Source organism: Felis catus, chromosome B3, assembly GCF_018350175.1.
Source record: "Felis catus isolate Fca126 chromosome B3, F.catus_Fca126_mat1.0, whole genome shotgun sequence".
Classification (NCBI taxonomy): domain Eukaryota; kingdom Metazoa; phylum Chordata; class Mammalia; order Carnivora; family Felidae; genus Felis; species Felis catus.
In genome coordinates this window covers 134,963,026-134,978,813 of record NC_058373.1, presented here as the reverse complement: position 1 = coordinate 134,978,813, position 15,788 = coordinate 134,963,026, and the positions used below count along the sequence as shown (strand labels likewise).

Below are 15,788 nucleotides of genomic sequence, written 5' to 3'. Positions count from 1 at the left end.
TTTATCAAGGCAATAACTTATGACTCATCCAGATATGATTATACTTATTTCTTGTACTGTTTCATAGAATTACATTTTAATGGAGCTTCTAACTGGCATTTATGTTATGAATTCTATAGTATAGTCAAATAGAAATGTAAAACAACAAAAATACATTTCAGTAAGTACCATTAGGGTTTGCTGATTGTGCTTATAAATACACTTTATTTTAAATGAGCTTTATTTCTGAGTTTATTACATAGGAGGTAAGAAGTTGAAGTATTTTAATGTCAGATTCTTTGTTTTTGCAGATGCTGAAAATGAAATTATGAGACTGAGTATTTTAAACCAGGTAAACTAATGCTAAGAGAAAAACCTTCTGGCTTTTATCGAGAAAAAGTATTTTGATTATTGTAGTTGCTTGTTTTGTGTTTTTTACAAATTCACGTGAACTTATCCTGGGAACTTGCATCTTAGTAATTTTACGTTTGTTGATAACGGTAATTTTTTGAATCATAAATTGTCATCATTTTAAAGTTACATAATTGGAAAATGCAGGTATATCACTTTCAAGATTAATTTGACAGACATTATATTACATATATGAGTGGAAGCAGATTTCCCACCAACCGAGGAATGCATTTTGATTTCCCTTAAGGAATTTAGAGTTGTTTCTAGTGCTAATGATTCCAGGTTAATTTGTAAATGTATTTATGTATTATGTATATTTTTGTATGCTTTTAAATTAATTAAAAAATATCTATAAGAATGTTTGTAAAATGAGTGACTGACTTTAGATGGTCTAGTGTTGTATGCTTATAATTTTTATATATCACTAGAGAAATGCTGAGTTGAAATGCACACTTGTATGGCTTGCCTACTTTTTTATAAACTTGAAATTTATCTGAAAACTCTGTTTTAACATTTTGTAGGATAACAATCTCACTGAAGACAATTTGAAACTTAAAATGCATGTTGAAATTTTAGAAAAAGAGAAGTCCTTATTGAGTCAAGAAAAGGTGGGTGCGATAAAAATGGGACCAGAATTAAAATATTGTGTGTATTACAGATCAAGCCAAGGGCCAGTTTATATAAATGGAGCATTTAGGTCTTGAGAGGCCTTAGAATAAAGCTGATCTCATTGATGCTTGTCAGACCAGGTTCAAGTACTTGGGCAAGGTTCAGAGTATGAGGGCTGGCCAGGGTTTACGTTTACACACAGATAAGCCAGTAGGCATACAGATATGAGCAGAAAAGATAAAGGCTCTGTTTTGGTTTCTGATGAAGTCCTGATAGCAGCAACATACACAGGTGGGTCGCGAGCTTGGACTGGCATCTTACGGAAACCGTAGCTGCAGATACGTCCCAGAACGTATCTGTTGTGGACAGGAGTTTCTTAGTGGTGAGAGATAAAGGGGATATAATCTCACTGGTAGAAATAAGGTCTTTGTGTATATTGGAAGCAAGGTTGGAACGAGGTTCTATAATGAACTGTTGGGTATCGGGAGAGGTATTTTTATGTTTGTACTACTTGGGGGTAGTTCCTTGGCTAAGGTAGGTGTTTAAACAGAGGATAGTTGTCGGCTGGTATTAATTTATAGGCTAGTGTCTTAACTCAATTTAAAATCTTAATTTTTAAAAGGTAACACATACTCACTGATGTACAAATATGGTAATTCATACCAAAAAACTTTAGACAGTACAAAGGGAATATCCTTTCCACCTCCCTTGGTTGGCCTGTTTTCCAAAGGAAGTCTTTCTTAACAGTTTCTCATATGTCCATCCTTTCAGACTACACCTAAGTATGTATGATTATTTAAATGGATTTGAAAAAACTGTTAGCATGCTATACATACATTCATGTATACCTTAACATGTTTTCAGCGTCCTTCCACATTAGTGTATAGGCAGTGTTTCTCAAAGGGACGTTTTGGCATGTAGACAGGAAAATTTTTAGCTCTGTGTACTGTCGTATGCATTGTGGGGTCCTTGTCCCCCCCGCTCTTTCTACCCACTAAGAGCCAGTAGTGTCTCCCAGTCTTTTTTTATTTCTGTATTATATATATAATTTGTTTGCTCTTTTCTCCTCCCTTTGCATTCTGTTCTTTCAGTTACTCCTTTCTCTAATTGGCCCAGGTATACTTTGTAGTTTGCAGATCTCTGCACATACCTGATAGGGTCTGTGACCTTCTCTTGATATTTTCGGATTCTGCAGCCGTTCCTGGTCCCTCTTGCTCCTTTCTTTCGATGTTAAGTAATCCTTCATAATATTTCCTTTCATTATCTCTGATAGGGATCAACTCACTGCTTAAGAATGCTAGGCCAGGGGCGCCTGGGTGGCTAGGTCGGTTGGGCGTCCGACTTCGGCTCAGGTCATGATCTCACGGTCCGTGAGTTCAAGCCCCGCGTTGGGCTCTGTGCTGACCGCTCGGAACCTGGAGCCTGTTTCAGATTCTGTGTCTCCCTCTCTCTCTGCCCCTCCCCTGTTCATGCTCTGTCTCGCTCTGCCTCAAAAATAAATAAACGTTAAAAAAAAAAAAAATTAAAAAGAATGCTAGGCCATACTGGGGCGCCTGGGTGGCTCAGCTGGTTAAGCATCCAGCTCTTGATTTCGGCTCAGGTCATGAATTTACAGTTCATGAATTTGAGCCCTGCATCAGGCTCTGTGCTGACAGTGCAGAGCCTGCTTAGGGTTCGCTCTCTCTCTGTCTCTGCCCCTACCCACTGGCTCTTGTACTCGTTCTCTCTCTCTCCCTCCCCCCCCCAAAATAAATAAATAAGTAAATAAACGAAGAAACAAACTTTAAGTTAAAAAAAATTTTTTTTTAATTGCTAAGAAAGAAAAAAAGAATGCCAAATGTAACTGCAAGGCTGTGTATGTTCATAACGTCTACCTAAAAAAACTTTTTGTGGTTCTCCTGATTGACATATAAATCTAGAAAGACAAGAGAATGCTATTTTCATCAACTATAGTTCAGAATAAACTTTTGAATTGGAAGAGAAATGGGAATCATGAGGCAGCTGTTCTAGTCTAGTTTTCGCTGAACTCCTGGTAAGGTATGTATAGTCTATTTGTAGAATTTTGAGATTCTTACTTTAAAGTAGATTCCATAGAAGTTTTATTTTTCTTGGGTGCCTAGGTGGCTCATTGGGTTAAGCGTCCAGCTCTTGATTTTGGCTCAGGTCACGAACTCACAGGGTTCATGAGTTTGGGCTCAGGTCACGAACTCACGGGGTTCGTGAGTTTGAGCTCAGGTCATGAACTCACGGGGTTCATGAGTTTGGGCCCTGCGTCAGACTCCATGCTGACAGTACAGAGTCTTCTTGGGATTCTCTCTCCCTCTCTGTCTTCTCCTCCCCTGCTTGTTCTCGCTCTCTCAAAATAAATAAGTAAACCTTAAAAAAAAGAAGTTTGAGTTTTCTCTATCAATGAAAGAAGATTCTAAAGTTGTTGTACCACAGATATCATAATCTAAGGTTGAAAGTGTTGAAGCGAAGAGAACTGTTCCACTTCTGGAGTTTGGGAGAAAAGCATTAAATACCAGTAGAACAGAATACAAGATATAGTTTAAAAATTGTAGATAGATCTTTAGGGATGTTAGGCTTGCAAGAGGGGAACCTAGTCTGTGTTCAAGTTAGATGGGAAAAGAAGGAAGGAGTCTACTTTCTTGGATGATACAAAAGTTTCATGTTCTGACAGGACCCCTTAATAAGGGTAATTCCTTTTATGAGGCAAAAGAAGCCTTTTGTGTTCTAATTAGAGAGGACAAACTTTAGGACGAATGAGCATTGAATTTTATAGATGTTTATGTAGTTTGTGGCTATTGGTGATTGGCCGCTAGGGGAAGGAAGTGCAGAGGCCCAGAAGATGTGGGACGTTTTAAAAACTGTGTGTGGTGGGAGGGAAGGAGCAGACAGAAGAGAAGACAGCAGTGGGGGGTGGAATCAGGAAGGCTCCCAAATGGGAAAGTTTTTGGGTAAAGAGGAAGCCGGAACTGGAAACTTAAACAGCCATTCCATCTTGTCCGATGTTATTTCTGATCTTATAGAAATATCGGCCTGAAGGTGCACATAAAATTGCACGTGAGGGAAGTCTGGTTTGTTGAATTTTCTATATCATTGCTGAAGTGTTATTCAGTAATGTTTCTGACACAGGCATCTGGGAATAGATTCCCAAGGGTGGGTGTGTGTGTGTGTGTGTGTGTGTGTGTGTGTGCGCGTGCGCGTGTATGTAGATAGGTAGATATAGATGCATAGATAGAAGTAATCTTTTGGTGTTTTCTTCCAACTGACAGTGTATGTTGTTTTTTTCCCTTCTTGTCATTTAAGGAAGAACTTCAGGCATCACTTCTAAAATTGAACAATGAATATGAAGTAATTAAAAGTACAACTGGAAGAGACATGGATTTGGATTCCACATTACACAATTTAAGGCTGACTTTGGAGGCAAAAGAACAGGAACTGAGTCAGAGTCTTACCGAGAAGGAAACACTGCTAGCTGAGCTAGAGGAATTAGACAGACAGAACCAAGAAGCCACACAGGTACATGATGTTAGAAACAACGTGCTAGCACATTGTTCTCAGTAGACTGAACACTGGGGTAACAGGCAAAAGCGATGGGTGTGATTTAAATTTGTGATTTAATCGGTATTTTGCTTCATTGATAATCTAGTCATAGCGGTTGGCAAACTTTTTCTGGAAAGGGTTAGATAGTGAATATTTTTGGTGTTGCAGGCCATTTAGTGCTCTCGGTCGTGCTCCGCTCTGCCCTTGTGGTATGTAAACAATGAATGTGGCTGTGTTTCAATAAGACTTGATTTACAAAACCAGGTGACAGGCCTGATTTGGGCCCTGGGCTGTAGTTTATTGACTCCTGCTTCAGTGTTTTACGAGTTGAAGATGAACAACATATACCATTTACCTTTGTTGAGATTTTTTTAAAAAGTATTGTTTTAAGAAGGATTAGAAATATCTGAAGATTATTCTTCTATTATTTATGACATTTTACAAAATTTTCTTTAGGTGACCAAAATGAGAGAATGCCATAACGTTACCATGCAAATTATTTTTTTTTCAGCACGTGATTCTGATGAAAGATCAGCTATCAAAACAACAAAATGAGGAAGACAACATCATTAGTAAACTGAAAAAAGATCTAAATGATGAAAAAAAGAGAGTCCATCAACTTGAAGTTGATAAAAGGAACATGACTAAAGAGTTGGATGTGCAGAAAGAAAAGTTAGTTCAAAGTGAACTGGTCCTGAATGATCTGCACTTAGCCAAACAGAAGCTTGAGGATAAAGTAGAAGATTTAGTAGATCAGCTAAATAAATCACAAAAAAGTAATTTAAATATGCAGAAGGAGAACTTTGGACTTAAGGAGCATATTAAACAAAACGAGGAAGAGCTTTCCAGAGTCAGGAATGAGTTAACTCAATCTCTAAATCGAGACTCTGGCAGTGATTTTAAGGTTGACTTACTTAAAGAAAGGGAAGCTGAAGTCAGAAGCTTAAAGCAAAGTCTTTCAGAAATAGAGCAGCTCAATGACAATTTAAACAAAGTTGCCTTTGATCTCAAAATGGAAAATGAAAAGTTGGCTTTAGCGTGTGAGGATGTAAGACGTCAGTTGGAGGAATCCATTGCTGGTAGCAATCAGATTTCTCTGGAAAGAAACACTATTGTGGAGGTTCTAAAAATGGAAAAAGGACAGTTAGAAGCAGAATTGAGTCGGGCTGAAGAGAGGCGGTTGGAAGAAGCCGATAAGTGTGAGCAGATGATTAAAGAACTATCAAAGGCACGTGATGTGAGTACCTCTGCTTTGCAGCTGGAACAGCAGCAGTTAATGAAACTCAGTCAAGAGAAAGACTTTGAAATAGCAGAACTCAAAAAGAACCTTGAACAGACGGATGCTGATTGTAAGGAAACGAAGGCAATTTTGTCATCTAGTCTAGAAGAGCGGAAGCAATTGACACAGCTTCTAAGCGAGAAGGAAATTTTTATTGAAAAACTTAAAGAAAGAGGTTCAGAGCTTCAGGAGGAATTAGATAAACATACTGAGGCCTTAAGAAAAAATGAAGTTTTAAAGCAAACCATAGAGGAAAAAGACAGAAGCCTTGGGTCCATGAAAGAAGAAAACAATCATCTGAAAGAGGAACTGGAACGACTCCGGGACCAGCAGAGTCGAGCTGCACCTGTGGCGGAGCCTAAGCCCCTCGATAGCGTCACAGAGCTCGAGTCGGAAGTGTTGCAGCTGAATGTGATAAAGGGTAATCTCGAGGAGGAAATAAAACATCATCAAAAGGTAATTGAAGATCAAAACCAGAGTAAACTGCAGCTGCTTCAGTCTTTAGAGGAACAGAAGAAGGAAATGGATGAGTTTAAATGCCAGCACGAGCAAATGACTGTCACACACACCCAGCTCTTTTTGGAGAAAGATGAGGAGATTAGGAATTTGCACAAAACAATTGAACACATCAAAACCCAGTTGCATGAAGAAAGGCAGGATGTTCAAACAGAGAATTCTGATCTGTTTCAAGAAACAAAAGTACGGAGCCTCAATATAGAAAATGGCGGCGAAAAGCATGATTTATCTAAAGCTGAAACGGAGAGATTAGTGAAAGGAATAAAAGAACGAGAATTGGAGATTAAGCTCCTAAATGAAAAGAACATATCCTTAACGAAACAGATCGATCAGCTGTCCAAAGATGAGGTGGGGAAGCTAACGCAGATCATCCAGCAGAAGGACGTGGAGATACAAGCTCTTCACGCTAGAATTTCTTCGGCTTCCTACACCCAGGATGTCGTTTACCTTCAGCAGCAGCTGCAGGCCTATGCTATGGAGCGGGAACAAGTGTTAGCTGTTTTGAGCGAGAAGACCAGGGAAAACAGCCAGCTGAAAACAGAATACCACAAAATGATGGATATAGTTGCTGCCAAAGAAGCAGCTCTTGTGAAGCTGCAAGATGAAAATAAAAAACTGGCCGCTCGATCTGAAGGTGGTGGTCAAGACATGTTCAGAGAAACCGTGCAGAATTTATCACGTATCATTCGAGAAAAAGACATTGAAATAGATGCCTTGAGTCAGAAATGCCAGACCCTGTTGACGGTTTTACAAACATCCAGCGCTGGTAACGAGGTCGGAGGTGTCAATAGTAACCAGTTCGAGGAGCTCCTACAGGAACGCGACAAATTGAAACAGCAAGTCAAGAAAATGGAAGAGTGGAAACAGCAGGTGATGACCACGGTCCAGAATATGCAGCACGAGTCCGCCCAACTTCAGGAAGAACTGCATCAGCTTCAGGCACAAGTTTTGGTTGACAGCGATAATAATTCTAAGTTACAAGTGGACTACACTGGCCTGATCCAGAGTTACGAACAGAATGAAACCAAACTCAAAAGTTTTGGGCAGGAATTAGCACAAGTTCAGCACAGCATAGGGCAGCTTTGCAACACCAAAGATCTTCTTTTAGGGAAACTTGATATTATTTCGCCTCAGCTGTCCTCGGGATCATCGCTCTCTTCCCAGTCAGCAGAGTCTCTTCGAACAGTCAAGCCCGACCCATCGAGCGAGGCTTCTACACGAGAGCTGGAAGAACTAAGAAAATCACTGCAGGAAAAAGATGCGACAATCAAAACGCTCCAGGAAAATAATCACAGGTTGTCCGATTCGATTGCTGCCTCCTCAGAGCTGGAAAGAAAAGAACACGAACAGACTGATTCAGAAATTAAGCAGCTAAAGGAGAAACAAGATGTTTTACAAAAGTCCCTTAAGGAGAAAGACCTCTTAATCAAAGCCAAAAGCGATCAGTTACTTTCATTGAATGAAAATTTCACTAACAAAGTGAATGAAAATGAACTTTTGAGGCAGGCGGTAACAAACCTGAAGGAGCGCATGCTGATTTTAGAAATGGACATTTGTAAACTGAAAGAGGAAAATGAAAAAATAGTGGAAACAACCAGGGAAAAGGAAATGGAGTATCAAGCTTTACAGGAGACTAACATGAAGTTCTCCATGATGCTTCGAGAAAAAGAGTTTGAGTGCCATTCAATGAAGGAAAAGGCTCTTGCTTTTGAGCAGCTACTGAAAGAAAAAGAGCAGGTGTGTTGGGGGTGGAGTTTTGTAGGAGAGAATTGGGGGGGAGGAGGGGTTCCAGCGGGTCAATTGGCTTCATTGATAATTGTCTTTGAAGGGGAATGTGAAGTTGTTGATTGAGAAATACTCCTCTCAAGCTCTTGTGATTCGTTCTAAATGAATTTTTCTCACAGGTACCTGGAGGGTTTCTCCCCCAAATTACTGTGTCTCTCCAAATATGTTTTAGCAACAGGTGAATTTAAGTAGGAAAAAAAAGAGCTTAGTAGCAATTAATAATTTTCTTCAGAAACCAGAACTGTGGAAATGACTTTCCCATCTCTTCACCGCCAGTGACTCGTGCTTTCTCTACTGACGGGTGTGTGTGCCCAGTGAATGAGCATACACGCACATACTCATCCTCTCTTGAGGGATTTTGGGATCTGGGAACACTTTGTTGTTCACGGGGTAAATTTGAAGAGATTGTGTCTTTTGAATTCTTTTAAAAACATTTCTGATAAACTTCTTCTTTCAGAATACCTTGATTATTTGAGAAGTTGCCAAGATAGTAGAGTCCCGTATGCCTCAAACCCGGTTTCCGTATTTGTTAACATCTTGAGTTACCATGATACATTTGTAACAACTAAGTAACCAATTTGATGTATTATTACCAACTAAAGTTCATACTTCATTAGAATTTTTTTCCCAAAGTCTTTTTTCTCTTCATGATGCCACCCAGGCACCGCATTATGTCTAGAGTCACGCCTCCTCAGGCCCCTCTAGACGGTGACAGTTCTCAGACTCTGTTTTTTGATGACCTTGACATGGTTAACTATATTTCAGAATTATTTAATGAAGAAAATGTCTCTGTATTTTTCTTAAAGTGAAAGTTACTTTCTTTCCAAAAGGGCAAGACTGGGGAGTTAAATCAGCTTTTAAATGCAGTTAAGTCGATGCAAGAGAAGACCGTTAAGTTTCAACAGGAGAGAGACCAGGTCATGTTGGCCCTGAAGCAGAAACAAATGGAAAACACTGCTTTACAGAACGAGGTATGCTTTCTCTTTAAGGAAACCGTGATTTAAGCAATAAGCTTAATAACTTTTAAGTAAGAAAAGCAGCTAAAGCAGCATGATTTATCCATTAAAATTAATTTCTCTCTTAGATGATTCTTTTCTAAGTCTTCCTCTGATGTGCTATGGTCTGATTTTGATCTCCCGGAGTGCATTTTATTTCAGTTTCCAAAAGTGAAAACCATGGCATATCTTGGATATAAAATAAAATTTTCCCATTGGTGCAACCACTGTGGCAAACAGTACGGAGGTTCCTCAAAAAGCTAAAAATAGAAATACCATACGATCCAGTAGTCCACTACTGGTTATTTACCCAAAGAAAATGAAAACACAAATTCAGAAAAGATACATGCACCCTTATGTTTATTGCAGCATTATTTACAATAGCCAAGGTACGGAAGCAGCCCTAGTGTGTCCACCGATAGATGAGTGGATAAAGAAGATGTGATACAACACACACACACACACACACACACACACACACAGTTGAATATTACCCATAAAAAGGAATGTGATCTTGATATTTGCAACAGTGTGGATGGACCTAGAGAGTATAATGATAAGAGAAATAGGTCAGATGCAGAAAAGAAAGTACCATGTGATTTCACTTATGTAGAATCAAAAAAACAAAGCAGTGAAACAGAGTCATAAATATGGGAAACAAACTGGTGGTTTTTAGAGGGGAGGGACGAATTAGGTGAAGTGGATTAAGAGGTAAAATTTTCTAGTTGTAAATAAGTCACAGGGATGTAAAATACATCATAGGGAGTATTGTCAATAATATTGTAATGTATGGTGTCAGATAAGTACACTTACGGTGAGCAGAGTAGAATGTAGAGTTGTTGAATCGCTGAATTATACACTTGAAACTAGTATAACATTGTTAAATACACTTCAGTGTAAAAAAATTAAAAATTTCTCACCCAAAAGGTATGTAAAAATGAGATTTTTACTGAAAAGGCGATCTGTCACAAAGAACCCAGTACTTTGCACAATTCCATTTCCATTATAGCCACAGGGGATGAGATCTTACAAAGTAAAACTTCCAGATGAGTTTTCAAGGTGAATTTAGACTTTTTTCTAATACAAATACATCTTACAGTATGAGAAGTTAGTATATAATTGATAGACTGCAGTAATGGGCAGAAGATCTGATAACAAAGTGGCTTGTAGAGGGGAAAGGGGAACATTTTATAGAAGAAAAATAAAGACATGTCCTCTGCCTAGGTTCAACATTTACGCGACAAAGAATTACGCTTAAACCAGGAGCTAGAGAGATTGCGTAACCATCTTTTAGAATCAGAGGATTCTTACACCCGTGAAGCTTTGGCTGCAGAAGATAGAGAGGCCAAACTGAGAAAAAAAGTCACAGTATTGGAGGAAAAGCTAGTTTCATCTTCTAATGCGATGGAAAATGCAAGGTAACTTTTCCCCTTCATAGCACTCACGTTAACTGAACACTTCTTGAGCGTCAGGATTAGTAAGCATTTTCCCTAGCTTACCTAATTTTGTTCATACAGAGACATTATCTCCATTTTACAGATGAAGATACAGAGGGTAGAGAGGTTTAGTAACCTGCCCAAGGTCAGGCTCAGAGTATGTGTGTGGGTTTTACACTAAGGTGTGGAACTCTTGACCGTATCTGGCATTCAGACCGCTCTCTCTGAATCTTTCTTTCCCCCTTTTTTTTAAAAAAAAAAAAACAACCAAAAAACCAAAACATTTTATTTTTTTTATCATGATAAGTGTACTAGCTCTCTCTGAATCTAACTATTGAGATAATTGCCTCTCATCATTTTAGGAGTTTAGACTTAAATTCTGACTGATTTTAATTAGCTTTGTCAGGCTCCCAAAGAACTAATTTGATTTGTGTGATTTTATTCTTAATCAAATGATCTAAGGTTGAGCAGGTTTTGGATATTAGAAGGGAGAGAGTGAAAGAAGTAGCAGGGTGAAGAAGTAGGTCAGTATGAATTAACTCTTGGTTTGTTAGAAATTTTCAGTTACTAGGTCCCTCCGTACTTCTGTTTTTATCCAAAATTTTATTTTTGCTAGAATGCCGTTTATTATAAAAGGTTTTAACTCAGAAGCTGCCAGGTGGAAGAGATCTGTAGGGTAAGGCCTGGTTTCTCTTGGGAGAGACCTTCTAGCTCTCTCCCAACAAGCACCTCTCTCCACATCTCCCACCGCTCATCAGCCCTCTCTTTGTGAGTTTTTACGTAGGCCTCATTACATCCGCATGATTGATTCCCTGCTTAACATATTTTAAAATGTTCTTTCTCTCAGTGAAGTGTGGGTTGTTTTTTTTTTTTGTTTTTTTTTTTCTTCCTGCTTATTACCAAAACATATTTTCCACTTCAGGGAAATCTCATAAACCAAAAAGATCATAAAGTCACTGTCCCACCCACCCAGAGATCATCCTTTTTTTATGCTTTCGCATGCTTCTTGTACATGTGTGTACATATTATATATGTATTTTTAAAACAAAGTTGAGATCATACTATTCATACTGTTTTGTAACCGTTGCACTTAATAATATGAGTTAAACCTTGTTTCACAAAGCACATGTTTCTGCAATACCATTTTATGGCTACATCATATACCATTATTTGGATTTTCCATAATTTCTTTAATCCAGTCATTTATTATTGGACACTTAGAAATGTTTCAACTTTTCAAAATTGCTAAGAGTGCTGCCATGATATCCCAAGATAGGTATTTTTGTGTTGATGACAAATGAGTTCCTTAGCATAAATTTTGAGAACTGGCAGTTCTGGTTCAAAGGGCGTTTTTAAAATTTTTGAGATGTACTGGCAAATAATCTTCCAGAAAATCATGTCCATGTATATTTCCATTAGTGGTAAATACATCTTCCTTCCTTCCTTCCTTCCTTCCTCCCTCCCTCCCTCCCTCCCTCCCTCCCTCCCTCCCTCCCTTCCTTCCTTCCTTCCTTCCTTCCTTCCTTCCGTGTATGATGCTGAGGGAGATCTAAGGAAATCACAGATTACCTCTGTCTGTGAAGAGATTGTAGGCCAGTAGAGGCAACGCTTTGAGACGAACTCCCCACCTTTGTAGGGAATACTATTGTACTTTTAGTTTCAGAAAGACTTACTTCAGATGAAAACTAAAACAATGAGTGAACATTTGTGCATGTGTTTCACATTGGCAGAAATGGGAAAACATCCTCAGACTATAAAATGGATAATCTTTGAATTTTCGGGCCCTTATTTTTCTCTAATTAAAATAGTTTTGAGGGCATGTGGGTGGCTCAGTCAGTTAAGTGTCTGGCTCTTGATTTCGGCTCAAGTCATGACCTCACAGGTTGTAAAATTAAGTTCCCCCCTTTGGGCTCTGCACTGGGCTTGGAGCCTGCTTAGGATTGTCTCTCCCTCAGGGCTCCTGGGTGGCTAAGTCGGTTAAGCATCTGACTTCAGCTCAGGTCACGATCTCATGGTTTGTAAGTTCGGGACCCATGTCGGGTTCTGTGCTGACAGCTCAGAGCCTGGAACCTGCTTCGGATTCTGTCTCCCTGTCTCTCTCTGCCTCTCCCCTACTCACGCACGCACATACATGCGTTCTCTGTCTCTCTCTTTCTCTCAAAAATAAATATTAAAAAAAAAGTTCCTGAATGTTTAAAAAAAAAAAAAAAGATTCTCTCTCCCTCTACTGCTTGTGCACGTGCACGCTGTCTCTGGGCTGTCTGCCACCTTAGCCTAATTTCGCACTGTCATCTCCATGCAGCCAAAGTGTCTTAGTCCTTTAGTTAGGGCTACCGTTTTCCTGTTTCTTCTGCTTTTTCGTTTCCTGTTCCTCCACCTGAAGAGCGGGCCTGATTCCTAACACTTCTGTTAATCCCACCTCTTCAAATGGCATTTCCTTCATGAAAAATGCTTCATTTAGCATCCCACTCCTCCAATTCAAAACCAAACCCTGGTGTGATGTTTTTCTTTTGAATCGGCATAGTGCTTCGTTTGAGTCTTTGGTAGCACACTTGTATTTTACTTTAGGGTACAGGTCATTGTTGACCCATCTTCTGTCTTCACCCATCCAGTGGAATGTTAGGTCACTGGGAGTAAGGATGATGCCCTTTATTTTGTACCTTCCCGCAGCACATGTTCTTACATGTAGTTTAATAGATGTTCAGTAGTACTTGTTGAATGAGTGACTCAGATCTATAAACCAGATTGTAGTATTTTGAGCCCTTACCTAACTATAGTAACACCTGGTATTTATTAACTTTTTGAGTGACATCATGGCTCATCTCATCCTTAAAATCACTGTTGAGTGATATGCTAACCAGCAACGTTGCATAAAGTCCGGGAACATCTGAGGGTAGAGTTCAGTCTCCTAATTATTAATTTACTACTCTTCCCACAAGGGGGTGCAGTTGTGTAAAGTGGGCTCTAAGGGACTGCTCTTGAATAAGAATTTTTTAACTGGATATTAAAACCCCAGGAAAGGCTATTGCAGTGTTTTGTTTTTGTTTTCGTTTTTTTGTAATCATTATACGTCGAGGAAGTACATCAATGACCTAAGCCTGGGGTAGGTGCTACATAAATCTCTTCAGAATCTCCGATTGATTATTTGTGGCGGGGGTAGGAGTTGTTTTATTTAACGTAAGGAGAAAGAAAGACGATAGTAAAGGGAATTAACTCGTAATCAGAAAATTTTGTCAATGGGATAGCCTTTGGGAAGTTGTGAGTTTACCATAAGTGCAAGTGTCAAAAGCCAAGGAGGTGTCAGAATCCATTGCTTGTTGGGTTGGAAGCTGGACAAAATAACTTCCAAGGCCCCCTGCAACTTACAATTTTATGGTAAATTACATCTTAGAGTTTTAGCCTGGAAACATGAAAGTTGCAGGCTATTTGTAAATTCTTATTATGCTGGTGTTTCTTGTTTAGTCCAGCTTATTTGTAAACTTTTATTATACTGACGCTTCTTGTTTAGTCCAGCTTCTAATCTTTAAAATGACTGCCATTTGTTCAAAGTCATTTTCATGGGAAGAATGAGTGAATGAACAAAACAGGGAGAACAAAGATCAGAGGGACTCTTCAAGTTTCTTTGAAATCTAACATGAGTTTAATGCAATAAGATGTCAGGAGGGTCAGATTCATAGAGACAAAGTGGAATGATCGTTGCTGGGAGTGGAGAGTTACTGTTTAACGGATGTGGAGCGTCCCCTGGGGAAATGAAGTTCTAGAGATGGTGGTGGTGATGGTTGCCTAACAGTGCGAATATACTTAGTGCCACTGAACTGCACGTTTAAAAATGGTTAGGGGCGCCTGGGTGGCGCAGTCGGTTAAGCGTCCGACTTCAGCCAGGTCACGATCTCATGGTCCGTGGGTTCGTGCCCCACGTCGGGCTCTGGGCTGATGGCTCAGAGCCTGGAGCCTGTTTCCGATTCTGTGTCTCCCTCTCTGTCTGCCCCTCCCCCGTTCATGCTCTGTCTCGCTCTGTCCCAAAAATAAATAAAAAACGTTGAAAAAAAAAATTAAAAAAAAAAAATGGTTAAAATGGAGGCACTTGGGTGGCTCGGTTGGAAGTAGGGAAGCTGTTTTATGTGGTTAAACAGAAACAACTTGACTTGCATTCTTTTTGTTTGAAGCCATCAAGCCAGTTTGCAGGTAGAGTCCTTGCAGGAGCAGCTGAATGTGGTCTCCAAGCAAAGGGACGAAACCGCCCTGCAGCTGTCTGTCTCTCGGGAGCAAGTGAAGCAGTACGCCCTGTCGCTCTCCAACCTGCAGATGGTGCTAGAGCATTTCCAGCAAGGTGAGTTGTGCGGTCAGGCTTTCAGTGAAGATAAATTATTGTAGTTCCTGGGAATTTGGGCTTATTTTGGTGCTATTTTAAAATAGGCATGGGGAAGTCTTTGAAAGGTTACCCACTTGTAGGAGGAAAAAATAAGTAGCCGTCAACAAGTCAATGTAGACTTTTTACGGTTAGGCCTGGAGAACATGAACTCCATATGGTAATTATTAAAAACATGTTTTGGTATCATATCCGTGAAGGTGAGAGTTGGGGAAGGATGAAGTCACATAGGAAGGATGATCATGTGATGAAGAAAGGATCACTAGAAACAATGCTTAAGCCTTGAAATACTGGTCAGAGGTTAAATATGCTTCAGAGAATTAATCATTGGGAATCACTGATTAGCTTGTTCTCAGTCATTCATCTCGACTTTGAGGTAACTACAGTTTCTAGTCCGGGTGGAAAATACTTTTCTGGAGACACGATAGCTATGACCAGAGAGCAGTTTTATGCTGATAACCAAATATGCTGTTTCATATCTACCCACCATCCTCAAATGTACCTCCTTTAGGTCCTTCATTGTACCCATCCGTTTGTTTATTCATACATTCAGCAGTGATTGGCAGTGAATTAACTGCTAGTGAGGGGCAGGTGACTAGGGGATATGAGGCTTATGAAGTAACAGGGGTTATAATTTTGTGCCTAAGTACACCTTTAAATTCATACATATGTAGATCTTCAGGCTTACTCATGGTTGAAATCTTGAATTTTATTTTTTTATTTAAAAAAAAAATTTTTTTTAACATTTATTTATTTTTGAGAGACAGAGAGAGACAGAGAACGAGCAGGGGAAGAACAGAGAGAGAGGGAGACACAGAACCCGAAGCAGGCTCCAGGCTCTGAGCTGTCAGCACAGAGCCCGA

At 39.5% G+C, this 15,788-nt stretch overlaps 1 protein-coding gene across 5 annotated transcripts in view; it reads left to right on the top strand.

Annotated features, from left to right (window-relative positions):
- TRIP11 (thyroid hormone receptor interactor 11) overlaps positions 1-15,788 on the top strand; it is a 62,036-nt gene that overhangs the window by 23,683 nt on the left and 22,565 nt on the right. For 4 of the 5 annotated variants that reach the window (XM_011283457.4, XM_011283456.4, XM_045060409.1 and 1 more), the window contains 7 exons: positions 291-331; positions 912-998; positions 4,309-4,521; positions 5,057-8,077; positions 8,956-9,096; positions 10,345-10,538; positions 14,723-14,886. In XM_011283457.4, coding sequence (XP_011281759.2) covers positions 291-331; positions 912-998; positions 4,309-4,521; positions 5,057-8,077; positions 8,956-9,096; positions 10,345-10,538; positions 14,723-14,886 — 3,861 coding nt within the window. The remainder of the gene's footprint in view (positions 1-290; positions 332-911; positions 999-4,308; positions 4,522-5,056; positions 8,078-8,955; positions 9,097-10,344; positions 10,539-14,722; positions 14,887-15,788) is intronic. The other variant, XM_045060410.1, reaches the window with a different exon arrangement.